This window comes from Mustela nivalis (assembly GCF_964662115.1).
Source record: "Mustela nivalis genome assembly, chromosome: 19".
NCBI classification, from domain to species: Eukaryota; Metazoa; Chordata; class Mammalia; order Carnivora; family Mustelidae; genus Mustela; species Mustela nivalis.
The window spans coordinates 9,553,252-9,581,107 of NC_139038.1; the positions used below are offsets into that span (position 1 = coordinate 9,553,252).

At 47.0% G+C, this 27,856-nt stretch overlaps 1 protein-coding gene and 1 long non-coding RNA gene across 3 annotated transcripts; one reads left to right on the forward strand and one right to left on the reverse strand.

The window, feature by feature from the left end:
• Window positions 1–203: 203 nt before the first annotated feature.
• LOC309854608 lies at window positions 204–5,934 on the reverse strand. Of its 2 annotated transcripts, XR_014306314.1 has the most exons (5): window positions 5,720–5,934; window positions 1,206–1,400; window positions 906–935; window positions 556–805; window positions 204–466 (listed from the first exon to the last, which is right to left on the reverse strand). It is a non-coding gene; the product is annotated as an uncharacterized lncRNA (long non-coding RNA). The 2 variants fall into 2 exon arrangements; XR_014306315.1 differs by lacking the exon at window positions 204–466 and having other exon boundaries at window positions 512–805.
• Window positions 5,935–11,444: 5,510 nt separating this feature from the next.
• CCL26 (C-C motif chemokine ligand 26) lies at window positions 11,445–15,386 on the forward strand. Its single transcript, XM_082713944.1, has 3 exons — window positions 11,445–11,693; window positions 11,788–11,902; window positions 14,873–15,386. Exons 1-3 carry the CDS (start codon window positions 11,600–11,602, stop codon window positions 14,961–14,963), a joined length of 300 nt encoding a protein of 99 aa, XP_082570070.1. The 5' UTR covers window positions 11,445–11,599; the 3' UTR covers window positions 14,964–15,386.
• The last annotated feature ends 12,470 nt before the right edge of the window (window positions 15,387–27,856 follow it).

Below are 27,856 nucleotides of genomic sequence, written 5' to 3' on the forward strand. Positions count from 1 at the left end.
TGTCTGTGTCTGGACTGGTCTCTTCCTGAAGGGACAGGGTTGGGGTATGAACAATGGAGTGGGTGTCCCAGAGAGCATCCTGAGTTGCCTATCAGAGGGGATAAAGGCAGCCCGAGCCCAGGACATGCTGGCAGTGATCTTGGCCTGCCCTTGGAAGTACTGATGTGAACTTTGTAAACCATTCATGCACAGCTGGGTTCAATTACATTTTTAGAAACTTTTCAAACAAGCACATTATTGCACAAGGCTATGAAATGAATGGCTTCAGAGAACTAGGAGAAAATTACACACACACACACACACACACACACACAAATCAAGAGCAGTGAGGGTTTAGTACCAATCCCAGCTCCTAAGCTGCACGACCTTGACGTATGTCACTTAAGTTCTCTGAGACTCAGTTTCTCTCATCTGTAAAATGGGGACAATAAGCCGTTTTCACATGGGCGCTTTCCCCGGAAGCAGACTGCAAAAGGAAGATTTGAGAGCCAAGATTATGCACTGGAGGGAGGTGGGGCGGTGATATATGGCAAAGGAAAGGAGCCTTGCTCTCACCAGGCAGAGAGCAATTTGAGCTGAAGTTTCTGGAAAGTGGTGTGAGACCCACCTCCTCAGCATCACAGTCCTGCTCGCTCTGTTGGTCACTGCGTGCGGGTTCTGTAGGGGGATGGGGAGCAGAGCAGCCTTCCTCGGCTCCAAAGGAGCCTTCAGACACGGAGTCTGCAGAGCCCCCCAGAAGGCGTGGCCAGAGACATTCAGTGTGCGGCTGATCTCGAGGTTCTTGTAACTCCGCTTCGAAGCAGAACTAAGAGTAGGGCTATCAGTTCAAAGGAGGGGACGTTCTGGTGTGGGTCGACGGGGGTGTGCAGCAGTCCTTAGCACAGAGTTGCCCTCCGAACGGTGACCGAGATTCCCCTCCAGTGAGAAGAGCGTATCTGTAGGGATGGACGAGAGCTGGAGCCTTCAGGGATGAGAGGCCGAGATGCAAACCAACAATGACCAGACCGTAGATGACAACAGAATCTGACCCAAGGTCCTGGCAACCACCAGCCCAGAACAGCACAACTTGGCTGGAGACGGCCAGCTTCCTGGTTTTTCCCTGCCTTTTCCAACTCAGGACCAACCAGAGAGAGCCAACTCTATTCCCAAATCAAACACACCAAGATGCTTCTTTCTCCAGGCCAACCCCTCCAACGAGAGCATACCTGAGCCTTCCCTTTTGGCCACTCTGGGGCTCCCCTCAGTCCCTGGTCTGTCTGGGAGTCTCTGCCAAACACGAGTGAGAGTGGCTGCCTCTCTTGCTGTAGCAAGCTCTGAATGGAGAACGTCTTTGTCTTCATCTGGGTGGTCTTTGTTTATTTCCACAGGGAAGTTGTATACTCTGGCCTCACTTTGCACCTCTGTAAAATGGGCATAGTAGAAGGGTTTATCTCATGGGTTGATGGTAAGGACTCAGGAAGGCACATGGGACGTATTCCCCAGATGACCAGTTTTACATGATGACATAATACCCTCCTGCCCTGCCCTACCTCTGGATAGGCCACCAGCACAATGACACCGAGTCCCCCCACATTCTCTCTCAAGCTCTCTTGGGAAGGAGACATTCCGGAGATGGAGGGTGTGGTAGGAGCTGGCCGTGGAGCTGGGTTTAATCTGTGGCCATGTTAGGGCAGAGTTGACCTGTGTTTCGGAGAGCACCCTGCCCCCAGAAAAACCTGTTATGATTCATTAAAATTGAGTGAAAAGCTCTTTGCTAAGCACACAGCTGGTATGTCAAAAGGTTCTATTGTAACCCAAGAGCAGAACAGGAAGGGAGCATTTGAGGCCTTGAGGCCAAGGGGTGGGAAAGAGACAGAGACACCTACCAGCCGTTCTCCATCCTCGCTGGGCTGTGAATCTGCTGGGAAGCTTTAAATCCAGATTCCTGGACCCCACCCCACACACGGTGACCTAGGCTCTTACTGGAATGCCACTGGGAAATCTGCAGTCTTTTTTAAAAAGTTGTCCAAATCTGTGCACCCACTCTGGGAAACGGTATGGAGGACCCTCAAAGAATGAAAAATAGAGGTACCAGGGGCACCTGGGTGGCTCAGTTGGTTGAGTGACTGACTGCCTTCAGCTCTGGTCGTGATCCTGGAGTCCTGGGATCGAGTCCCGCATCGGGATCCCTGCTTCGTGGGGAGCCTGCTTCTCCCTCTGACCTCTCCCTCTCGTGCTCTCTCTCTCTCTCATTCTCTCCCTCTCAAATAAATAAATAACATCTTTAGGAAAAAAATAAAAATAGAGCTACCATATGATCCAGCAAACACTGAACTTGAAAAGACAGGCATGTCCCTACGTTTGCTGCAGCCTTAATTCACAAGGACCAAGATACGGACGCAACCTGAGAGTCCACGGATGGATGAAGAAAATAGATTCTATATATGCAATGGAACCTAATCCAGCCATAAAAAATGCTACCATTTGTGCTAGCACAAAGGGACCTCAAGAGCACGGTGCAAAGTGGAGTAAATTAGGCAGGAAGAGACAAATACTGTATGATCTCCTTGATATGTGGAATCTTTTTTTTTTTTTTAATGTTCAATTAGCCAACACAGCGTACATCATTGGATTTTGATGTAATGTCCAATGATTCATCAGTTGTGTGTGACAGCCAGTGCTCAATCACCCCACAGACACGTGAGAAAATGTTCAACATCACTCGGCATCAGGGAAATACAAATCAGAACCACAGGGAGATACCACCTGTCACCAGTCAGAATGATAAAATTAACAAGACAGGAGACAAGTGTCGGTGAGGATGCGGAGAAAGGGGAACCCTTCCGCACTGTTGGTGGAAGGCAAGCCGGTGCAGCCACTTTGGAAAACAGTATGGAGGTTCCTCAAGACATTGAAAATTAAGCTGCCCTATGACCCAGCAATTTCACTACTGGGTATTTACCCCCAAAGATACAGATGTAGCGAAAAGAAGGGGCACCTGCACCCCAATGTTCACAGCAGCAATGTCCACAAGAGCCCAACTGTGGAATCTTTAGGAAAAAAGCAAAGAACTCACAGAGACCGAGAACAGATGGGTGGTTGCCAGAGGCAGGTGGGGTGGGGTGGGCGCTTAAAATGCGTGTGGGTGGTCGAAAGGTACAGACTTCCCGTTATACGATGAGTAAGTCCTGGGGATCCCAGGCGCAGCACGGGAGCTGGAGTTAATGAAACTGAGTCTCCCGTTTGAAAGTTGCTAGGAGAAAACAAAGTGCAAGGAAAGAATTGTAACTAGGCGTGGGGACGGATAGTAACTTACTTGAATGACGATTTTTGCAATATATACATAGACATATACACCTGAGATTATTATGAAGTTCTATGGTCTCAGTTGCTTCTGCTTTCAGGTGTTGGCTGCAGTGGAAAAATTAAGGTGGGGATGTCATTATGTCTTATATTTGTTCAAAGCCTTTGAATTTTCCAAGTTTCAGCTCTTCCCTCTACCCCCTTCCCTCCTAGAGGAAGGAGAGAGAGCTCCTTCCTCTCCCCCCAACTGATTTCTCTTCTCTCCCCAACCAGCCAGCCTTCCTCCTGGGCTCGGGAAGACCCCATCCACCTGTTGGGACAACAGTGCATGGGTGACGGCAGTCCCTACCCCCAGCAGATCGGTGCTTCTAGAAAGGCGGCTTCTCAATCTTCCCCATCCCTACTTCCTTCTTGGAAACAGACCTGCCTGGAGTGACTGGTTGGCAGAGGGAGAGATGTTTTGCCAGAATCCGCTTTTAGATCTTGCAAAGCTACTTGTTCCGCAGAATTCTGTGGCTTTGTTTCTCTGGGTTGAACCTCTCTGTGACGAGTTATCTAACTTCCAAGAATGATAGGTCTAATCGATTCCAGGAACACCCTCGTTCTGACTTGAAGATTTTCACCTCCTGAAACTGGGGAGGGGGGTGTCTTACCAGCTCAGCGCACACAGGCCAGCGAGAGGACCCCCTGAAGGCTCAGCCTGCCCCCTACACTCCCCGGCTCCCCTTTCTGCTTTGCTCCCACGCAACCCATCGGTCCTTCGGCTGCCGTTGCTTTGCCACGCTCAGGTCATGCCTTTCTGGCCTCTACGTTTTCTGGACCCAAGAAAAGACATCCTGTAACTGGCATTCCCTAGAAATCCCATCATTCTCCTGGCTTTGAGCAGCAAAAACCCTGCGGAATATGGACACCTTGGGCAGACGCTGCAGATATATGGCCAGGCCACTGGGAGCGCCCAGAGACCCCTGCTGTGGACCAGGAGAAACTTCTCGTGGGCCTCCGAACCAGGAAGAGCTGCCTTCCCCCACTAAGCCGAGGTCTGTTTTGATATTTAAGACATTGTGAATCATGAGACTGTTTTCATTTCCCTTTTCACACCCGTTCTTTGAAAGCGTGCCCACTCTTGCAGCCTTGGCAGGTGCCCTGACTTATCTACCCAGACATTGTTCGTCCTTTGATAGTCTCCCTTCGTGGTAGGGTAGTTTCGGCTCCAGGACAGAATCTGGAGCAGGCTAACCTTGAGTCCCTTTCTCGGGGAGGGAGCAGGGGGGCAGGGGTCAGAACCCTAAAAGGCTCCTCGAGGCAGAAGAAGGCACAGGCATGAGACAGACTTGGCTTTGAAACTTGGCTCCGCCACCTGCTGGCCGTGTGACCTTGAACAAATGCCCTCTCCTCTTGGGATCTCGGGTCCCTTGGATGGACAGAGTTGGCGTGATAAAACCTCCCTCGCAGGACGGCTCTGGCGATAAATGGAGCAACGAACGGGTAACCCACGAACAGAAAACGGGTTTGTCTTCTCCGATTCCAGGAGGCGTGTTTTTCTTTGCTTGACTCCACACTGCTTCGATCAGACCCGAACGAAGAGGGTACCTACAGCCTGCAGGGAGTTGCCCAGCTCTGGGGAAACCGTCCGCCCACACTGGGTCCCCTTCCGGCCTCTCCCTGATGTCCAGGACCGTAGGCAGAGGGCACATTTCCGTTTCACTCAACTTTGTATCTGCAGAGTCTTGGGCAGTGCCTGGACTCCTGGAGAGGACCCAGCAAACATCTGTTGCATAAATGGATTCCAGACTCTGTGCCAAAAGCTTATGAAGACAAATGAGAATCTTTCTTGACTCCTTGATGATGAGTCGTCGGGGGCAAACGGAGAATAACCAGCACGTTGTCCTTTGAGGCTAAGTGCAACAGTCACTTTCCTTAAAGGAAGGCTCTTCTGACCCCTTGGCTTCATTCAGATTCCCTCAATGTACATTTCTAAAGCCCCCTATGCTTCTCCTTCAAAGTACACGCCCCGGGTATAATTCATATTTATTGGGTAATTGTTTTCTGCTTGATGTCTTTTCCCTCCACTGGAACATATACAAGTAGGGACCACATCTGTCTCGTCTACCTCTGGATCTCAGCATCTAGGACAGCTCGGAGAGCAGAAAAAAAAAATCTGTTGGGGCACCTGGGTGGCTCAGTCGGTTAAGCCTCTGCCTTTGGCTCAGGTCATGATCCCAGGGTCCTGGGATCGAGCCTCGCCTCAGGCTCCCTGCTCAGTGGGGAGCCTGCTTCTCCCTTCTCCCTCTGCCTCTCTCCTTCTGCCCCTCTCCCCTGCTGTGTGCTTTCTCATACACACACACACACATACACTCTCTCTCTCATAAATAACATCTTTAAAAAAAAAATCTGTTGAATGAATGATTCAGTGAAGAAATGAATGAAAAGAACTCACCGTCCAAGAAGGCAGGCAGCCAGGTAAGCTGATGTGTGTGGGAAGTCCCAGACGCCATTCAACCCTGTACGGTGTGGAGCCGGAGGACAGCCGCCCGCTCCGGCTCCGAAGGAAGGATGGAGGAAGGCTTCCCGGAAGAGATGACATGAGTCACAGACCTGGAGGGTGGAGTCTTTGCCGACACGGAACGCGGCGTTCTGCCCCCAGAGGAGGGATTTTCTGTTCTCACGTAGGGGGTACGTGCAGTGCTCAGCCCGCATCCCCTCGGCCCTCACCCTTCTGTTCCCACCATGCCCACCCCGTCCTCCATCCACATGTGCCCGAGGTCCTCCACGTGAGGTCCAAGGACCCAAGGTCAGCGGCCCTGGGAAGAGGAGGTGGAACGGCCCAGCTCCCTCTGCTCTGTTGCTGCGACTCTAACTTACATCTAAAAGTCTCCAGTGGGATGGAGCCAGGGTTGCGGGCAGTGGTAACCCGCTCTGCAAGGCGCCTTTCCTTCACTGGCTGCCTTCCCTTCTCTCGGAGTCCTCCAGACCTCTGCTGGTATTTCTTGTGATTCCTCCAAAATACATTGTTTGCCCTCAAATCCTTGCCTCAGGATCTGCTTCTGGGAGAACCCACAAGGAATGCCACAGATGGGGGTTTTAGATAACAGGCATCTATTTCTTACAGTTCTGGGGCTAGAAGGCCAAGATCGAGGTGTCAGCGGGGCTGGTTTCTCCCGAGGCTTCTCTTCTTGGCGTGCAGGCTCTTCTCACAAGGACGCCGGTCCTATTGGATCAGGGCTCCACCCCTCCCCTTAACTACCCCTTTAAGGGTCTTTTATCCAAATACAGTTACACTGGGGATTAGGAAACACAATTCGGTCTATAATGAGGGGAATCCAGGAGAGGCAACTCAGCTAGGGAAGGTGAGCCTAGAGGCACAGACCAAAAGAGTGACAACAGAGTGGTAGACCTGGTTCTGGAAGTCTGCCCAGAGTAGTGGGAAATGCGGATTACAGTCCACACCTTGGGAACCACATGGGATGGAGGGTTCTGAGAGATCCATACACCCGTGGTGGGAGCCCAGCCAGCAGGCTGGAGGGTGGGGGTGGGGCGCGGGCTTCAACGTAGAGAAGAGGCTGGTGGGGAATAGAGCAGGGGTCAGGATTCACTAATTCATCCGCCATATTGCTTTCTTCTCCTTCACGAATGTATTGACATACTGAAAAGTACGTAAATCCATACAGGGACAGTTCAACCAATTTTCACGAGATAAAAAGGTGCACCAGTACCCAGAGAGTATCAGTCTCCCTCAGAACTCCCCTCGGGCCTCGCTTACCACTGGCTATTTCCTAAAGGTAACCACCCTTCTGGCCGCCATGATTATGGGTTGGCTCTGATTCATTGGTAGTCTACGCCCATGGGATCCGAGCACATTTGTCTTTCACATCAGGCTTCTCTTCCTCAGCATGATACATGTAACCATAGTCCATTCTCATTATTCTTCAGTGGACGGTGTTAACAAACCACAATTAATTTTCCACTGCACCGTTGACAGATACTTGCGTAACTTCCAGTTTGGGATTATGAGGAACAATGTCTTTGGGCAAACACATGTACTCATCTCTCTCTTTTTTTTTTTTTTTTAAGATTTTATTTCTTTCAGAGAGAAAGAGAGAGAGAGCATGAGAGGGGAGAAGGTCAGAGGGAGAAGCAGACTCCCCATGGAGCTGGGAGCCCAATGCGGCACTTGATCCCAGGACTCCGGGATCATGATCTGAGCCGAAGGCAGTTGCTTAACCAACTGAGACCCACATGCACCCTTTTCCGATCAGTATGTTTCAAATCCTAGGCGTAGAATTGCCGGGTTATAGAGAACAGGTACGTTCAACATTAGTAAATACCGCCCATTTTTTGCCACTCCCACCATGGTATGTTTCCAGGGGCCATGTCCTCACTGGCTCTTGATATTTTTCATCTGTTTCCTGTGAGCCATCTCCTGGGGCATGAGCAGATTTGTATTGTGGTTTAAATCTGCATTTCTCTCAGAACTAATAGTATGAGGCCTCTTTCATTCATCATTGGGGTTTCCTCCTTCAGAAAGTGTTCAAGTTTCAGCCATTTCTCTATTATGTCATCTTTTTTTGGATTTATAGGTTTTTTTTTTTTTTTAATATTCTGAGTTCCAGTCCTTTTATAGAAATATGTTGTCTTAGTGCCTTAGAGCGTCCTGAACAAATTACCCCAAACTGGGTGGCGTAAAACAACGGACGTCTGTCCTCTCGTGGTTCTGGAGGCTGGGTGTCTGAAATCAAGGTGTTGGCAGGGCCAGGCTCCCTCTGACTTGTGAGGGTATCACACTGGTCTCTGCCTCTGTCCTCACATGGACGTCTCCCTCCCTGAGTGTCTCTGTGTCTCCTCCCTTGGCCTTCTTATAGGGACAGCAGTCACTGGGTTTAGAGCCGAAAGGGAAACAAGTCTTCTGCTTTACCTCTACTCCCTACAATACTTCCCTCTCAATGCTGCATTTCGGATGTCAGATGTGGGATTTCCTTACCCCAGGCAATTATCAGACACCAGCTGGGCTCAATCCTGACCCTACCAGCCTCAGCGCCCATGGGTTAAGGGCTTGGCCCTACGAGACTGCCCCTCCCCCACGCCGGCGGCCAATGGCAAGTTCAGGTCGTCACCTGCGCTTCTGACCTGGTGGTGGATTGGAGGTTCCCGTGACCCCCCCCCCCACCTCCTTGGGATTCATGATTGGCTAGAGCAGCTCATGGAACTCAGGAAAACTAGATTTGGTGGTTAGATTACCAATTTATTCTATAAGGATACTATCCGGGAACAGCCTGACGGAAGAGATGTAGAGCGCAAGGTATTGCAGAGGGTGCAGAGCTTCCGAGCCCTCGGGGGTGGGGGGGCGCCACTCTGCCAACACCTACACGTGCTCCAACCCTAAAGCCCTCCGAACCCTGCCCTTTGGGGATTTGGGGGGAGGCTCCATTATGAAGGCATAATTAATGAAGTCATTGGACACTGGGATTAAATCAACCTCCAGCCCCTCTCCCCTCCCCAGAGATGGGGCAGTGGGGCTGAAAGTTCTAGTCTTCTAACCACTTAGCTCTCCCCGCCCCCACCCTTGCCATACATAACCCGTTCCCTCCCAGTGGTTTTATCTGGGGGCTTTTCAAAAATCACTGCGTTAACATCAATACACTGTGGTTGGAAGGGGCAGGTTATGTGTGATAAGATGCTCCCTTTCATCTGTATTGTTCTGGAGCTATTTCAAGAACTGAGGACAAAAGACCAAATATTAGAAACAAAAGATGTTCCCATTGCTCTCCCGGCTTAGAAAATTACATGGGTTTGGGGCACCTGGGTGGCCTCTGACTCTTGGTTTCAACTTAGGTGGTGACCGCAGGGTTGTGAGACTGAACCCTGCCTCGGTCTCTGCACTCAGCGGGGGGTCTGCTTCAGTCTCTCCCTCTCCCTCTGCCCCTTCCCTGCTCTCTCTCTCTCTCTCTCTCTCAAATAAATTTAAAAAGGAAAGAAATTTATGAAGGTTTTAGGAGCTGCGTGCCAAGGGTTATAGACCAAATATATATTTATTATAAACCACAATATCACAGGAGCCTATCCCAATCCAAGTATGACCTCCTCTTAACTAATTACAGCTGCAAAGACCCTGTTTTTCAAATAAGATCACATTCCAAAGTTCCAAAGTACCATGAATTTGGGGGAGACACTCTTCAACCTAATATAGGCATGTGGCAAAAATCTACCCAACCCCTCACCTTTTCACTCTCTTATTGGTTCCTTTTAATGAAGAAAAGTTCCAAATTCCAACTATAGTGCAACTGATCAAATCTCTGTCAGCCCCTCATGGTTAGTGTCTATTGTGTTCCGTCTATGAAACCTTTGGATCGCCAGCACACGGGAGCTATTGAAGCGGGAACTGGTGTGTGGTGGTGGTGAGGGACGGTGTGGGGCCAACTGAAGGCGTGGGTGGGGAGACTTAACCTGCAAGAGAGAATATTCAAGGACAAATATAATAATGGTAGCAGGTGCCATTGGAGCCCCATTCATAACCCCTTATCTCTCACTTCTGTGAGTCAAAGGCTGCTTATGGAGGACACCTGCCCCTGCCTGAGGGCTGTTACCCTCATCACGGAGCACTCAGTGTGGTTGTAGGACAAGACAGAAATGCGGGATCCCGCCCTCAACCAAAGACATGAAGAGAGGTGGAGGGTTAATATCCCCACTTCCTCATCCCACAGTCGGGCCGACTCAGGTTTGTCCTGCATGGGTCCCCGAGCCCCTCAGAGCTACCAAGCTTCAGCGGCCCAAGGCAGTAACTTGCTTAACCTCCCCACCCCTATGTCGGTGCTCTCCCTTTCCCGCTTCCTGTCTGCTCTCCCCAACCGGTGTCTTCTGGAATTACCACCTTCACAAATTCCTTACGCTGGGGTCCTTGTCTCAGCACCTGTTTTAGGGGAACCCAAATGAAAACGGTGGTCTTCAAATCTGCCAAGACCTCGATTTGCTCCTCTTCCAAAAGAAGAGAAAGTAGGCATTTTTGAACAGAGCAGAGGCAATGGAAATACAGATTTCAGCGATATTTTAAAAAGAACCTAAAAGAATTGTGTCAAAGTCAGATCTGCCTTGGATTGAGTCAAGGTCAACAGTGAGTTCAGAACCAAGTCAGAATAGTCTGGAAGACTGAGGTGCTGGGAGAGGGGGTGGTGCTGTTTTAGCTCTTAAAAAGTCTGTGGTTCTAGATGGTTAGTGGATTTCTTTTTTTTTTTTTTTTGCCTTAAACTCAAATTTTTAAAGCCCCAACGGAGCATTATCGGATGGGTGGGGTGGTTGGTGGTAGATACAGATCTGAGAGTCCAACTCTACCCCTTCCTGAGACTTGGTGAAATTCACAGCCCCACTCTAGAATACTTTTTCCCCATTTTAGTCAAATCTGGCTAAAATGTAGATTTCTGGGTGTCTTTCCCAAAGACCCTGACCCAGGAGGTACAAAGCAGGAACAGAGAATATCTTTGGGGGTTTTCTTTCTTTTTTTTTTTTTTTCCAGGCCCCAGGCAATTGTGATGTTCTGCCAGGTTTGGGACCCTCTAAACCAGAGGAGATAGCTCTAAGGGCCCCCAAAAGCTCTGGCACCAAGGGTTGCAGGATGGGTGGCACTGAGAAGATAGGACAGGTACCAGAGCCTTGTTCTTGAACCTTTGTTGTTGTGACCAGGCTGCTCTACAATCGATCATGTCCTGAGACCGTCCATGCATCATCAAGAGATAAGCCATGCTGGGGCGCCAAGGGGGCTCAGTCAGTTGAGTGTCTGATGTAGGCTCAGGTCATGATCCCAGAGTCCCAGGATTGAGCCCCTACTCACCAGGAAGTCTGCTTCTCCCTCTAACTCTACCCCCTCTGACCCCTCCCCCTCTCATGCTCTCTCTCCCTCTCTCTCTCAAATCAATAAATTAAATCTTTACAAAAGAGAGAGATAACCTGTGCTTAAAAAGCAAATAAAGTTTTGGTCGAGAGCCAGAAATCAATCCAGGAAATCCACTGTGTTCTAAGGTATTTTGAGTCAGTTCTGGAGAACCATTATTTCATTTCCTCCACTTTTGCTTTTCAAACAACCAAGCATTGGTTCGGACAAAAACCCTGGGGCAGAAACTCCCAATGGTGTGCTGGCTCCTCCCCTTCCCTCAGATGGCTTTTCCTTTCCTTTCAATCTTCCTCCAAAGGTATCAGGTTGCTTCTCCACTATAGGGTCGAAAAAGCTGCTCTTGTTCTCAACCACAAATTTCTCTGGAAATCTCTTAGGGGACGACTTAGCCCTATAAAAGGGGGTCAGGTGGAGTCAGGAGGAATTTGGGAGAAGGCTATGGAGGGCCCGGCTTGCAGCACCATGAAGAGCTTTCCCATTGGCTTTCTTCTCCTGATCTTCATTCTCAGTGTCCATTCTGGAGTAGCCACACGTATGGAGATGTCCTACTCCCTTCCCTTGGGCGGGCTGTGCAGAGAAGGAAAGGGTACCCCCCTCCTAGCTCCTTCCTCTCCCTGTTTTTTTAGGTGGCAGTGATATAGCCAAGTTCTGCTGCTTCAAATACAGCCACAAGATCCTTCCCTGGAAGTCGGTGCATTCCTATCACCTCACCAGGAACAGCTGCCCCCAGCAGGCTGTGATGTGAGTATTTCTTATTTGGACTTTCAGGGTCCCCACGAGCAATTTTAGTGCCTGGGTGCTGGGCAGGGCTGACCCCCCCCCAACACTCACACACACACACACACACACACACACACACACACGCAGCACCAAGATAAAGAGAGCAGGAGGGAAATCGTCTTATGGGGAGGTAGTACTTGATCTCTGCCCTCTTAGGAGCTCCGGGGTAGCCTGAGAAGGAGACTGACTCAAGAGAGATTAACAGAAAAAAGGAAAAGGCACACACATGTTTACATGGACACGGGACCCCCCCATAGGAAAATGAAAACCCAAAGGAGTGGCAAAACCCAAGTGCTTTTAAGCTAGCTTGCACAGAGAGAGTGGATTGTGGAAATATGGCTAACATCTCTAAGGTAGGCTGTACGGGACAGTGAGACTTACCTTAACAAGGTCTGTTGGTAAAGAATTCTCTTGGCTTTGACTTCCTATCTCTGGCAATAGGGATATTTCTTTCCTCCTGGTCCAAGAAGGATACCTTTCACATGGGAATTCTATTTCCTGCTTTCAGGGGGAAAAGAGGAAGTCGGAACACCCTTCTAGCACTTGCTGGGGTTTTTGTTTGTTTGTTTTTGAAGTGTCTTTAGTTCAAAATAATGCTTCTGCCAAAGTGGCATATTTTGGGTTGGTATATTCTGCGAGCCTCCATCCCAGTCCCACGAGGACCTAATTTGGTTGGGGGGAAGGTCTCCCAGAGGACGCGGCGTGTGCACGGAGACTCCCCCGCTAAGGATAAGTGGGAATGGTGTTGTTCCAAAGTGGAACAGGGATGTGCCGGGCAGAGAGCCGCAGGTGTGTCGGAGGAACATGTCGCCTACGGATGGACAGGAGGACAGGAGCCAAGTCATGCCGGGCTCGTCAGTAGTGGGAGAGAGGACCCAGGGCCTCGGCAGGACTAAACGAGATATCACAGGCTAAGTCTTTGGCGCTGTGCCTGCCCACAGGGGACGATTGCCAGTTGGAAGCTATCTTTAAATGCAAACACGCGGGGAAGGGCTGGTTCCTGCTCCCAAGGGCGTGGGGTTCCCCGAACAGCAGAGCATGGTGCAGCAGCAGAGAGAAGGGGCTCCCGTGGCAGACCTGAATGTCATTGTTCTGAGATAGGAACAGGAAAGGGACGCCTGAGTGTCCAGTTGTGGAGACGCACCCTCCGGGGCTCAGAGGCGAGTTCTCCTTGGTGTCTCGATTTAAAGCTTTCTGGGGCTTTTCAGATGTCAGCTTGTAACGCTTTGCAAAGAGCCCTGAGCTGGGCTCAAAGCGGTGGCTCTGTCGCTTACAAGCTATGTGACCTTTGGCAAGTCAAGTTTCCTCATTTGTAAAGGGAAAGGGAGAGGCCAACATCAGTTATCAGTCACTGTGTGACGGACCAACACCAAAACTCAGCGGTTCATACAACAGTGATCACTTTCCCATCTCTGTGGGACAGGACTTTCGGCAGGGCTTGGCCGGATGGTCCGGCGTGGCATCTGTTGTAGGGGTAGAGACAGATGGAGCTGGAGTTGGCATCTCTCTTTGGGGACGAGATGGAACAGCGTCTCTCTTTGGGGCCACTTTGGGCTTCCACAATGTGTGGTTGAGCTGGGGCCCTCCTTACAAGCTGGTTCAAAGCTCCAGTATAAGTGTGCCAGTGAACCTTCTGTGATGTAGCCTATGAGGTCACACAGCATCAGCTCTGCCGCAACCTACTGGCCAACCGGTCCCTAAGGTTGGCCTTAATTCGAGGGGAGGGGGCACAAATCCCCATCGTTCAATGATGTCGAAGAAATCTCAAAGGTTCACAAAGTCCTGTTTCTCCCCCATTTTCCCATCTTTTTTTTTTTTTAAGATTTTATTTATTTATTTGACAGAGAGACAGAGAGAGAGAGAGGGAGCACAAGCAGGGAGATTGGGAGAAGGAGAAGCAGGCTTCCTGCTGAGCAGGGAGCCCAATGTGGGGCTCGATCCCAGGACCCCGGGATCATGACCTGAGCTGAAGGCAGCCGCTTAATGACTGAACCACCCAGGCACCCCGTATCATTTTGGCTCTTCTCCCTAGCATGGGACCAGCCTTAGAGCACCCCCCACCCCGTAAATACTGCTGGGCCCTGTGAGCTGCTCTAGGCTAGAGCACCCTGATTAAGTCTTTCATCACATCTGGGGCTGGAGGACACTCAGGGTATCAGGCAGGACCCTCACTCTTCATGAGTGCACAGTGCCGTAAGGAATGTGGGAATCCGATATAAACCGCGGTGGCCAACAACGCATGATAACGTGATTAAGAATGGAACAGCACGACAGCCTTTGACCACGTGTTTTTGCTTGAAGACCTGACATGCTATGATTCTATGAATCAAAAATAATAAAGACTTTTGGTGGGAGGGGAGTGGTCAGGCTAATGTTCTAAAATGAATGGTGGGGGGCACCTGGGTGGCTCAGTCGGTTAAAGCCTCTGCCTTCGGCTCAGGTCATGATCTCAGGGTCCTGGGATCGAGTCCCGCATCGGGCTCTCTGCTCTGCAGGGAGCCTGCTTCCTCCTCTCTCTCTGCCTGCCTCTCTGCCTACGTGTGATCTCTGTCTGTCAAATAAATAAATTAAACCTTTAAAAAAAAACAATGAATTATCATGGATACACTTTAAAAGAGTGAATCGCACGGCATGTGAATTACATCTCCATAAAGCATCTATGTTAAAACAAAAGAATTAAGAGGGATGGTCCAGGCTATATGCTTTGGACTAACGCTGTTGGAAATTATTTCCTGGGGGAGGTGGGCCTGGGAGCCTGGGCTCCAGTGGAAAACAGGGCAGAGGGGAAATCGAGGACCAGAAGGGGGAACGGAGGCTCTAACAGCTGCAGAAGGGCGAGAGAAAGTGAATCAAGGGTCTGACCCCCGCCCTTCCCAGCTCTACAGGAAGCAAAAGTTCTCTGTATTGACTGTCAGCTTCTCCTTTCCACAGATTCACTACCAAAAAAGGCCATAAAGTCTGTGCCCAGCCAAAGGAAAAATGGGTGCGAAGATACGTTTCTTTACTCAGAAAACAGCAGTGATGGAAACTGTAGGATTTTAAGCCCAAGGGCACCTAGGCCCTGCTCTTGACCCTGCTGTCCTTGGTGGAACCTGGAGATTTTCTTCAGCAGAAGTTTCTGTGGGACTGAGGAGGAAGGGAGGTTTATAATAAAGATTCTAACAATTTTTTTTTTCCGTTAAGCTTCGATTTGCTCCTAAACATTCTTATTCAGTAAAACAGGAATCTTCTCCAAAGGAGAGAAATGGAGTCAATATTTTTGGTTGGTTCCCTGCACCAATGCTGGTGTGGAATTCTGCCTTATGTTTCTGTGTATTCCTCCCCACCCCCCCAAAAAAGCCAGGGAGATATATTTTGGCAAAATGCCCATTAAATGTTTTCATATTATTTAGAGAGGTAAGTTTGTGTTATTTAGAAAATTAAATTCTGTGCAATCCCTCCTGAACTTTTGGTGCTGGGTAATTAAAATGTCTCCATATTTAGTAGTGCTTTCTCATTAGGGGTCAATCAATCATCAATAAACATAAATATTGGGGCGCCTGGGCGGCTCAGTCATTTGAGCGTCTGACTCTTGGTATTGGCTCGGGTCATGGTCTTGGGGTGGTGAGATTGAGCCCCCGGCCAGGGTCCAAGCTCAGTGGACAATCTGTTTGAAAGTCTTTCTTTCTTTCTTTCTTTTTTTAAGATTTTATTTATTTATTTATTTGTCAGAGAGAGAGAGGGGGAGAGGAGCGAGAGTGAGCACAAGCAGACAGAGTGGTAGGCAGAGGCAGAGGGAGAAGCCGGCTCCCGGCTGAGCAAGAAGCCTGATGCGGGACTCGATCCCAGGACGCTGGGATCATGACCTGAGCTGAAGGCAGCCGCTTAACCAGCTGAGCCACCCAGGCGTCCCTGAAAGTCTTTCTTTCATTCTCCCTCTGCCCCGCGCCCCCCAAAAGATAGACAAATAAAATCTTTGAGAACTATATTATCTACCTGCTGTCAAACTTTAAAAGTAAACAACGAAGCTTAGGGAACAGCAATTGAATTTATTCTGGAATAGAGAAACTGCACACTAGAGGGAACCATGGGCAGGTTGGGAGCACCGAGAGAAACCTCCTTCTACAGAGGAAAGGAGGAAGCTGGGAAAGGTTGTTTCGAGCAAAAGTTCATCAGAGGAAAATGAGCTCCAAGCGGCCGTGGCTTCTTACTGGCTGTGGTTGCCTGGTAGAAAGGACATCTCCCCTTCTCCTTGCGGGTCTATGTGAATGGTGGTGCGTGAGTGTCCCCCGCTTCATGGCTTCCCACTCCCTTTTTAAAAATTTAAATAGGCTCCTTGCCCAATGCGGGGCTTGAACTCACGACCCTGAGATTAAGAGTTCCACACTTGATCTACTGAGCCAGCCCTCTGTCCCTGTCCCTGCTTCCTTTTTGATGAATGAGGTTTCCTTTATTTTTTTTCACACTCCCCCCCCTTTTGATCAAGATCTTTTCTTGAAATCATCCCTGTTCAAGAGTCAGACTTGCCCTATTTAGTGGGTTTGTCCTTCGGGGGAAGGACCTTTCCCAACCGTCATGTTGCGTGTCGAAGGGAAAATGTATAGCAGATGGAAGCCATTAAAGACTGTGTTTCAGTAACAAGGAAGGGTAAACAGAAAGAGCTCTTGGGTTATCTCCCATCTAGAGTCTCTATCTTATCAAGGTTGTAAGTGCTAGAGGTCATCTTGAACCTTGAGCCAGCAACACCCATTGTGTTCATCATTTCTGCAAAGGTTTGATGGGCAATGGTTGCAAGGCTTAAAAATGATGGTACAAAACAAACAAGGAGCAGAATAATAAACCCAGGGGTGCCTGGGTGGCTCAGTCATTAGAGCGTCCGCCTTCAGCTCAGGTCATGATCTTGGGGTCCTGGGATGGAGCCCCACGTCCAGCTCCATGCCCAGCAGGGAGTCTGCTACTCCCTCTTCCTCTGCCCCTCCCCCTGCTCATGCTCTCACTCTCTCTTACTCAAAAAAATAAATAGAATATTAAAAAAATAATAACAATAATAAACCCAGTTTATATAATGGTCCTCAATCAGGAGCCCAAACCTAAAAGTAACCAGCTAAACAGATCAAAAGGCCAGGGATCAGTTAGGCAAGGTTTTCTTCTAGCCAAAAAAAAAAAAAAAAACTGTTCCAGATTCCAGAGGTTGGGGCACCTGGGTAGCTCTGCCGGTTAAGTGTCTGACTCTTGATTTCAGCTCAGGTCATGAACTCCGGATCTGAGATCAAGTACCCTCGACAGAGTGAAGAGCACAGAGCCTGCTTAGGAGGATTCTCTTGCTCACTCTCTCTCTCTCTCTCTCTCCCCCTTGCTCTACCTCTCCCGCCCCCATAAACACATGCATACACTCTTTCTCCCTTGCCTCAATCAATCAATCAATCAATCGGAGTTATCCCCCTTAGCAATGGCCTGGGAGTTTCGGAGGTTGGTGTTATCTTTCCAGGCCAAGGCCAGAGTCAAGGAAAGAAAGGGAAGAAGAAAGGATTTCAGGTTCAAAGCACCCTGGGCCCAAGCGACCTAAATTGATGTCAGTTGCTTCTCTCCCTGGTCATTCAATGCAGAGGCTCTCCAGCCTTCATTCATGTCAGACGAGCTGTCAGGCGAGTCTTCTGTAGCTGTGCGATCTGTACCCAAGCTTCAGGTCCCTGCAGTGAGGAGGACCTCACGTGGCCTTTTCCAAGGAGGTTCAAGGGCAGTCTTCGGTCCTCGAGATTCCAACTCAGAAGGGTGGAGTAAAATTGGAAGTGTTATTTTTTGGAGGGTCATGGCCAGATGTTTAAGGAGACTAGAAGAATTCGGGTCCAGTCCAATTTAACAGGCCCATCACAAAACCTCAGAGACACTAATGGGATTAGAATCTAATATCAAGGAGCGCCTGGGTGGCTCAGTGGGCTAAAGCCTCTGCCTTCAGCTCAGGTCATGATTTCAGGGTCCTGGGATCGAGCCCCACATCGGGCTCTCTGCTCCGCAGGGAGCCTGCTTCCTCCTCTCTCTCTGCCTGCCTCTCTGCCTACTTGTGACCTCTTGTCTGTCCAATAAATAAATAAAATCTTTAAAAAAAAAGAATCTAATATCGACAAAAGTATAGACGTAATTTTTCTCTGCAACTATCCCCATGATTTTTCCCAGATAATCACAGTGAAATGGATTTGTTTGCATTCAGCTTGGCCCGGGTATTTACCTAAGTGTAGCAAGAATAGCATTTGACCATATAAACTCTTATAAGACTGCTTTGCTAAAATGTCTAAAAAATTATTTATTTATTTATTGGAGAGAAAGCATGCAAGCACGAGTGGGGGAGGGGCAGAGGGAGAAGCAGACTCCCGCTGAGTGGGGAGCCTGATGCAGGGCTCATTTCCAGGACCTTGGGATCACAACCCAAGCTAAAGGCAGATGCTTAATGACTGAGCCTCCCAGATGCCCCTACACCAGTATTTTTTAGGTTGACAATTTTATGGATATGTTTCATAATATCTAGAGACATATATTTCTCATAGTATAAGTTTCAGTGTGACATGAGACATATTTACCAATTGATCCAAATATCTTTAGTTTCTCTCTAATAATAAGCAAGAAATGGGTAAAGCTATGTACAGTGATTAGTGTTTCATTATTCCATCGTATTTATTTATTTATTTTTTAAGATTTTATTTATTTATTTGACAGAGAGAAATCACAAGTAGGCAGAGAGGCAGGCAGACAGAGAGAGAGGAGGAAGCAGGCTCCCCGCTGAGCAGAGAGCCCGATGCGGGACTCGATCCCAGGACCCTGAGATCATGACCCGAGCCAAAGGCAGTGGCTTAACCACTGAGCCACCCAGGTGCCCTATTTATTTATTTTTAAAGATTTTATTTATTTATTTGACAGAGAGAGAGATCACAAGTAGGCAGAGAGGCAGGCAGAGAGAGAGAGAGAGGGAAGTAGATGTGGGGCTTGATCCCAGGACCCTGGGATCTTGACCTGAGCCGAAGGCAGAGGCTTTAATCCCCTGAGCCACCCAGGCGCCCCTCTGTTTATGGTTTCGTTGGTGAGTTGGTTGATTTCATTTTTTTAGATTGTACATGTAAGTGAATTCGTATAGTATTTGTCTTTCTCTATCTGACTTATTTCATTTAGCCTTATACCCTCCAGGTCCATTCATGTCATACAAATGTCAAGATTTCTTTCTTTTTTATGGCTCCGTAATGTTCCATTAAGTATATGTAACACATCATTACCCATTCATCTATCAATGAACACTTAGGTGGCTTCCATATCTTGGCTATGGTAGATAATGTGGCAATAAACATAAGCATGCTTGTATCTTTTCCAATTAGTCTTTTTGTTTTCCTTGGGTGAGTACCCAGAAGTGGAATTACGGAATCACATGGTACTTCTATATTTAGTTTTTGGAAGAAACTCCCTACTGATTTTTATAGAGGCAGCAAGAATTCACATTCCACCAACAATGGAAAGGAAACCACGGGGTTTCCTTTTCTCCATGTCCTTGCGCACAATTATTGCTTCTTGTCTTTCGATACTGGCCATTCTGATTGGTGTGAGATGATATCTCATTGTGGTTTCGAATTGAATTTCCCTGATGATTGGTGATGTTGGACATCTTTTCACATGTCTGTTGACTGTCTGTAATCTTGTTTGGAAAACTATCTATTCAGGTCCTCTGCCCATTTTTAAATCAGATTTTTTGTGTGTGTTGAGTTGCAGAAGTTTTTTTTTTTCTTTTTAAGTAGGCTCCCCATCCAAAGTTGGGGCTCGAACTCATGACCCTGGTATCAAGAGTTGTCTCCTCCACTGACTGAGTCAGCCAAGGGCTCCAAGTTGTACAAATTCTTCATTTATTTTGGTTATTAAGCCCTTATAGGATATACCATTTGCAAATATCTTCTCCCACTGAGTAGATTGCCTTCTCATTTTGTTAATGGTTTCTTTTGTTAATGCAAAAGATTTTAGTTTGATGTAGTCCTGATTGTTTATTTTTGGTTTTGCTGTCTTTGCTTTGATGTCAGACCCAGAAACTCATCACCAAGATTGGTGTCAAGGAGCTTATTATCTATGTTTTCTTCTAGGAGTGTTATAGTTTCAGGTCTTTATGTTCAAGTCTTTAAGAGTTTAAGAGTCTTGGGACGCCTGGGTGGCTCAGTTGGTTAAGCAGCTGCCTTCGGCTCAGGTCATGATCCCAGCATCCTGGGATCGAGTCCCACATCGGGCTCCTTGCTCTGCAAGGAGCCTGCTTCTCCCTCTGACTCTGCCTGCCTCTGCCTGTGCTTGCTCTTGCTCTCTCTCTCTCTGACAAATAAATAAATAAAATCTTTAAAAAAAAGAGTTTAAGAGTCTTTAAGAGTTTAAAAGAGTAAAAAGAGTTTAAAAGAGTTTAAGAGTTTATTTTCGTGTCTGGTAGAAGACTGTGATCCAGTTTCTTCCTTTGGCATGTCTCTGTCTGGGTTTTAAAGATTTTATTTGTTTATTTGAGAGGGAGAGAGAGCACGAGAGGGGAGAAGGTCGGAGGGAGAAGCAGACTCCCCATGGAGCTGGGAGCCCCATGCAGGACTCTATCCTGAGACTCCGGGATCATGACCCAAGCCAAAAGGTAGTCGCTTCACCAACTGAGCCACCCAGGCGAGTCCCAACACCATTATTTATTGAAGAAGTAATCCTTTCTCCATTGTATATTCTTTGCTTTTTTGTTGTAAATTAATTGCCCATACAAGCGAGGCTTTACTTCTTGGCCCTCTATTCTGTTTGTATATGTTTTTATGCCATTATCATACTGTTTTGGTTACTATAATTTTTGTAATATGGTTTGAAAGCAAGGAGCATGATGTCTCCAGCTTTGTTTTTCTTTCTTAAGACTGCTTCGGCTAGGTGCTCCTGGGGGGCTCAGTCGGATGAACATCTGCCTTCGGCTCAGGTCCCAAGATTGAGTTCCACAACGGGCTCTCAGCTCAGCGGGGGGAACCTGCTTCTGTCTCTGCCTTTGCCTTCCACTCTGCCTGCTTGTGGTCTCTCTCTCTCTCTGACAAATATTAAATAAAATCATTAAAAATAAATAAATAAAACCCACAGTATTAATTCCTCTAATCCATGAGCCTAGAGTATCTTTCCATTTATTTATATCTTCTTTAGTTTCTTTCAATAATGCCTCATAGTTTTCAGGATAAGATCTTTCACCTCCTTGTTAAAAATTTATTTCCTGGTATTTTATTCTTTTAGATGCAATTCTGAATGGGATTACTTTCTTAATTTCTCTTTCTGATAGTTCATGTTTAGTATAGGGAGATCTAACTGATGTTTGTATATTGGTTTTGTATAGTGTAGCTTTAATGAATACATGTATTCGTTCTAATGGTTTTTTGGTGGAGTCTTTAGGATTTTCCACATATAATATCACGTCATTTGCAAATAATAACAGTTTTATGTCTTCCTTCTCGATTTGGATGAATTTATTTCTTTTTCTTGCCTAATTGCTCTGGCTGGCACTTCCATTACTATGTTGAACTAAAGTTGGTAACCCTGTCTTGTTCCCAATCTTAGAGGAAAAGCTGAGTATGATGTTAGTTATGGGCTTGTCACATATGGCTTTTAGTATGTTTAGTATATTCCCTTTGTATTCATTTTGTTGAGAATTCTTCTTTTCTAATTTTTTTTTGTGTAGAAGCTTACATCTTTGATTTGCAACTTTTCTTTTTTTCTAACATAAGCATTTAATGCTATAAATTTCCCTCTTGGCACTGTGAGCTCTGTCTCACACATTTTAAAACATTAAAATGTCATTTTCACTCAGTTCAGTGTATTCCTTTTATTCCCCTTGCGATTTCCTCTTTGACCCATGATTTGTTTTAATTCTATTATTTCATTCCCAAGGGTTTGTCCCAAATGTCTTTTATTTTTCTGTTATGGATGTGTAGTTTTATTCCACAGTGCTCAGAGAATACAGTCTGTATGATTTTAATTCTTTTCAAATTTAGGTTTGTTTTATGACCCAAAATATATAGCATAACTTGGCATAGGCTCCTTGCTCACTTGAAAAGAAAGTGTACTTTGCTATCGTTGGATGAAATGTTCTATGATCATCAGTTAAATCCTCTTGATTGATATTGTCAGTAGGTTCTGCTATATCTTTGCCGATTTTCCTTTTTTTTTTTTTAAGATTTTATTTTTAAGCTACCTCTGTGCCCAATGTGGGGCTCGAACCTACAACCTTAAGATGAAGAGTCATACCCTCCACCAGCTGAGCCAGCCAGGGGTTGTAGAAGTTGTTCTGTCAGTTGTCGAAAGGGGGTTTCTAAGGTCGCTGAGCATAATCACAGATTGGTCTATTTCTCTTTTCATTTCTGTCAATTTTTGCTGGATGCATGCATGTTTAAGATTGCTAGGTCTTCTTGGTGGATTGACCCTTTCACCAATATGTAATGTCTCTCTGTGTCCCTTTGCTCTGAAGTCTAATTACCTGAAAGTAATACAGCCACTTCTGCTTTTTTTCCTTTTTAAGATTTTATTTATTTGAGAGAGAGAGAGAGAGAGAGAGAGAACACAGGCAGGGAGGAGGTGCGGAGGGAGAGGGAGAAGCAGGCTTCCTGCCCAGCAGGAAGTGGGATGAGGGGCTCAATCCCAGGACCCTGATCACAACTGGAGCTGAAGGCAGACTCTTAACCAGCTGAGCCACCCAGGCGCTCCTCTGCTTTCTTTTGTTTAATTCTTACATGCTATATCTTTCTTCATCCTTCTTCTTTTAACCTACCTATGTTTTTATATTTGAAGTGAGCTTTCTTGGTCAACTAAACTTTGACAAAGCAGAAAAGAATATCTAATGGGAAAAGAGAGTCTCTTCACCAGATGCTGTTGGTTAAACTGGACAGCCACATCCAAAAAAACGAAACTGGAGCACTTTTGTATGACACACACATAAATTCAAAATGGGTGGAAGACCTAAATATGAGACAAGAAACCATCAAAATTCTACAGGAGAACACAGGCAGCAACCTCTTTGACCTTAGCTGTGGCAACTTCTTACCAGACATGTTGCCAGAAGCAAGAGAAACAGAAGGAAAACTGAACTATTGAGGTTTCATCCAGATAAAAACTTCTCCACAGCAAAGGAGCCAGTCAACAAAGCTCAAAGGCAGCCTGTAGAATGGGATATATTTACAAGTGATATATGTGGTAAAGGGTTAGTATCTAAAATCCATAAAGAGCAGCAAAAACAAGTAATCGAGTTAAGAAATGGGCAAAAGACATGAACAGGCATTTTTCCAAAGAAGACATCCAGATGGCCAACAGATACATGAAAAGATGCTCAACATCACTCATCATCAGGGAAATGCACATCGAAACCACAACGAGCTATCACCTCACATTGTCAGAATGGCTAAAATTAACAACACAAAAAACGACAGGTGTTGGGAAAGACATGGAGAAAGGAGAACACTCTTGGACTGTCAGTGGGAATGCAGGCTGATGCGGCCCCTCTGGAGAACAGGATGGAAGTTCCTCAAGAAGTTAAGAATAGGGCGCCTGGGTGGCTCAGTGGGTTAAGCCTCTGCCCTCGGCTCAGGTCATGATCTCGGGTCCTGGGATAGAGCCCCGCATCAGGCTCTCTGCTCCACAGGGAGCCTGCTTCCTCCTCTCTGTCTCTGCCTGCCTCTCTGCCTACTTGTGATCTCTATCAAATAAATAAATAAAATCTTTAAAAAAAATTAAAAATAGAGCTACCCTAGGATCCAGCAATTACACTACTAGGTATTTACCCAAAGGCCACAAAAATATAGATGCAAAGGCGTACATGCACCCTGATATTTACAGCAATATTATCAATAGTAGCCAAACTATGGAAGTGGTCCAAGTGTCCATCAACTACTGAATAGATAAAGAAAATGTGGGAGATATATATATATCTCCCAGTCATCAAAAATAATGAAATTTTGCCATTTACATTTACAACAGTGTGGTTAGAGTCAAAGTATACTATGCTAAGTGAAATTATTCAGAGAAAGATAAATACCATAAGATTTCACTCATATGTGGTATTTTAGAAACAAAACAGATGAACATATGGAAAGTGGGGGAAAAGAGAAACAAAGTATAAGAGACTCTTAAAAATAGAGAACTAAGCCTCTGCCTTCAGCTCAGGTCATGATCTCGGAGTCCTGGGATCGAGCCCCTACTTGGTGGAAAGCCTGCTTCTCCCTCTCCCGCTTCCCCTGCTTGTGTTCCCCCTCTCTCACTATCTCCCTCTCTGTCAAATAAATAAATAAACTTTAAAAGAAAAACACTAGAGAACAAATTGAGGGTTGATGGAGGGAGGTGGGTGGGGGCATTTGGTTTAGACGGTGATGGAAATTAAGGAGGGCACTTGTTATGACGAACACTGGGTGTTCTATGTAAGTGATGAATCACTGAATTCTCCTGAAACCAATATTGCACTATATGTTAGTGAACTAGAATTTGAATAAAAATTCGAAGGAAAAAAAACGAAGTGAGCAACATATAGTTGGGTCGTTTAAAAAAAGGTCTGTTCTACCAATCTTTGTTTTTTTTGTTAAAGATCTTATTTATTTATTTGACAGAAGAGATCACAAGTAGGCGAGAGGCAGGCAGAGAGACAGGAGGAAGCAGGCTCCCCACTGAGCAGAGAGCCCAATGCGGGGCTCAATCCCAGGACCCCAAGACCATGACCTGAGCCGAAAGTAGAGGCAATAACCCACTGAGCCATCCAGGTGCCCCCTAATCTTTGTCTTTTGACTGGTATATTTAATCCATTTAATCGATAAGGGAGGGATGCTTTATTACTTCTCCATAGGGGTTAAAAGTCCTGGTTTCCCACATTAAAAGAATGGCTGAAGTAAGTTCCTTAAACATGAAAGAAATTATAAAAGAAGGAAGCTTGGAAATGAGTAGAAGCGAAACAACAACAATAACAAAACAGCATTGTACTAGGATGGGCTAGATCTTCAGGGGAGGGCAGAGATTGGGTTATGTGCATTCTTGGATTACACATTGCAACATGTACCCAGTGATTAAGACCGTCTGGGAGTTCCCCAGCCACAAGAGAGAGAGCACAGGGGGAGGAAGACAGTTTATAAAACACTATCTGCCTGTAATGGTTATTATGACCTGGCCTTAAGGAAGCACTTGCTGCTTGAAGTCTCATCTTCTTAACTTCCACGTTTAGAATCAGTTTCCCTAGAAACAGGGCTTGGGCTCAAAATGTTAGTTCATGTATTATATTTTGGTGATGATGCCGGGAAACACCAGTAGGAAATAGGGAAGTGAGGTAGGAGAGGGACGTGAGCCAGTAAGAGTGTGTTATCGGGCAAGTTAGCGCTGTGGGCAACTGAGCTTAATCCTATCGGGGACCTCTGGGAAATGGGGGTCAAACAGATGTCTCAGAGCTAACTTGACTCAAGGAGCTCGAGAGTGGGGGCATTTATAGACCACCATCCGTCAGTCGTTGGCTGGTCAGGGGAACCATGCACTTTCCACCTGCTGTGTGTGAGGGCAGAGCACCCACCAGAGAGAGCCTTCAAAGAGACACGGATCGGGCTGGGATACAAAAGTAAGGCCTGAGAGCGTGAGTGGGACACCAACAGCATCTGTTTCCTTGGTCCAGACCCCAGCCTACTTTTCCAGCGTATCACCCACCACTCACACACACCCAAACACACTGGGCAAGTGTGCTTTCCCGAATTGTCGGAGAGACGACCCCTCGCTCGCTTCAGGCCTTCAAGTGGCCACTTCCTGCTATCTCCTAAATGTTCTTCCTTCCCTGGAACATCCCCTCTCCATTCCCAGTCTCTCCCTGACAAAATTCCACTTGCCAAACGAGACCCCCTCCTTACCCCTGGGCAAAATGTCTCTTCCATTTGGCAAGAAGGTTAAGGTCCTATTTTCCGTGGGGTCTCAGGGATTTCCTCCATGCTCTCAACAGCAGTGATTCCCTCCTGCCTCTGAAGGACTTCCACTGAGTTCCCCCACGTTGTAGATAGTTGATAGTCCATCCCCCACCCCCTTGCAAGCCTGCAAGACCAAAGCCACCTAGAGGGGTCTCTCCGCAAGACGACAATGATCTGTAATTCCAAGGATTTGCCAGCAGGTGGCAACAGTCTCCCACCATCTTTTAAAGACTACCTCTTCCTGCGAGCTGGGCGCGTTTGGAGAGAAATTCCTTTTGCCTAGGAGTCTTCAAGAGGATCTATTTGACGTGCAGGGTCCTGTGCAAACACTGCAGGAGGAAGGCAGAGAAAAGGAAGACTTAGCTCAATCTTCAGAGGGTACAGTTTAGGGATGAGGGGTGCTGGAAGGCAGGAGGGAAACAATGAAATACCCACAAAGCCATTCAGAACCCCGGCAAGAAAAGGGACCCATGTGAGTCTGCTTGGAGCCTCCGTATGGCGGGACCTCAGATTCTTTATTTATAAAAGAAGGGAGTTGGAATCGATGTTCAGGGCGCCTTAGAACTGCCAGGATCCATCAATGCATGAAACATGCTCAGGAGAAATCTGAAAGAGACACCAGCGCGTGCACATGAGGCTTCATGAGGGAGGCAGTGGGGGTGGGGGTGGGCAGGTGCAGATCTGGAGAGATGGGCAGGGTTTAGTGAGGTTTGTACAGTGTCACGGGACAACAGTCGTCAAAATGACATTTATATATTGCCATCTCATTCCTAAAACACATCTACAATATTCCCCAGTCCCGGGAGGGGAGTCCGACAGGATGATTCCCATTTTCAAGGAAACAAAAGAAATGTGGAGCAGGAGGTCCAAGGGCACATTTCTCGTGACTGGTGGAATGTGGGCTCTAACTGGTCTCTCTTACTCCGCATCCTGTGGTTTTGTCCCCTTCCTCATGCCTCTTGTACATCAGCAGGACCCCCCACTGGATGGCTGTGAAATTGCTAGTCTTGGACCTCAGACCAAAACACCAGGAAAAATGCTTTACTAATTGGGACACAAACAAATCTCTTGGTCTCTGGAGGGCAATCCCAAGCTACTTGGGTAACTTAGGCTCCCAAAGTGACTTCTGGGGGCTGGCCTCCCTGCTCTGTCCCCTGGTTACTGGCTCCCAGCGGGCTCTCAGGCTGGTCCCGGCTGATGGGAGTCTCATGAGACACTTGTCCCTCCCCCCTGACTCACTGACATCAGTAATGAATCATCAACCTGTAGTTCCATTTGGGCAAAAAAGGAGCATATACGTGTAGGTCCCTGGAGACGCATGTGGTTGATCCCCCCAAGGAAACTTCTAGAAGGCCCTCTCAGGGCCCCTTCAACTCTGGGCCTTTAAGTACCAAAATTTCAAGTTTTAGTCCTGGTTTGAGTTGAGGTGCTCCAACTTTGGGGGTCTTGGTTTCCTTTTTATTTATTTATTTATTTTTTAAAGACTTTATTTATTTATTTGACAGGCAGAGATCACAAGTAGGCAGAGAGGCAGGCAGAGAGAAAGGAGGAAGCAGGCTCCCTGCCGAGCTGAGAGCCTATGTGGGGCTCTATCCCAGGACCCTGGGATCATGACCTGAGCCGAAGGCAGAGGCGTTAACCCACTGAGCCACCCAGGCACCCCTGGGGGCCTTGGTTTCATTAATTCTTAATAATCCCCCTCATTTTTACATAACCTCCATAATAAAGTGCTCCCACACCTCCTTGCTTTTTTTCATTCCTTACAAATCCATTAGGAATTTTTTGTCTCCAGTTTAGAGATTAAAAAATAATCTAAGCCTCCCAAAATGTAAAACTTGCTCAAGTCACAGAGCTCAACCTCAATGAAGACTTGACTTATTTTTTTCAGTAAACATTTGTTATGAACCATTGGGTGGCCAGATGCAATTTCAGAATATAAAAGATCAATAATCATGGTCACTAGCCTTGTGGCACTCGTGTTCTTTTTTTTTTTTTTTTTAAA

Bases quoted from the DNA above. Each gene is read 5' to 3' on its own strand.
- CCL26 (XM_082713944.1), top strand. From the start codon at position 11,600: ATGGAGGGCCCGGCTTGCAGCACCATGAAGAGCTTTCCCATTGGCTTT. The intron at 11,694-11,787 runs GTATGGAGATGT...CTGTTTTTTTAG, and splicing joins CCATTCTGGAGTAGCCACAC to GTGGCAGTGATATAGCCAAG. The intron at 11,903-14,872 runs GTGAGTATTTCT...TCCTTTCCACAG, and splicing joins TGCCCCCAGCAGGCTGTGAT to ATTCACTACCAAAAAAGGCC.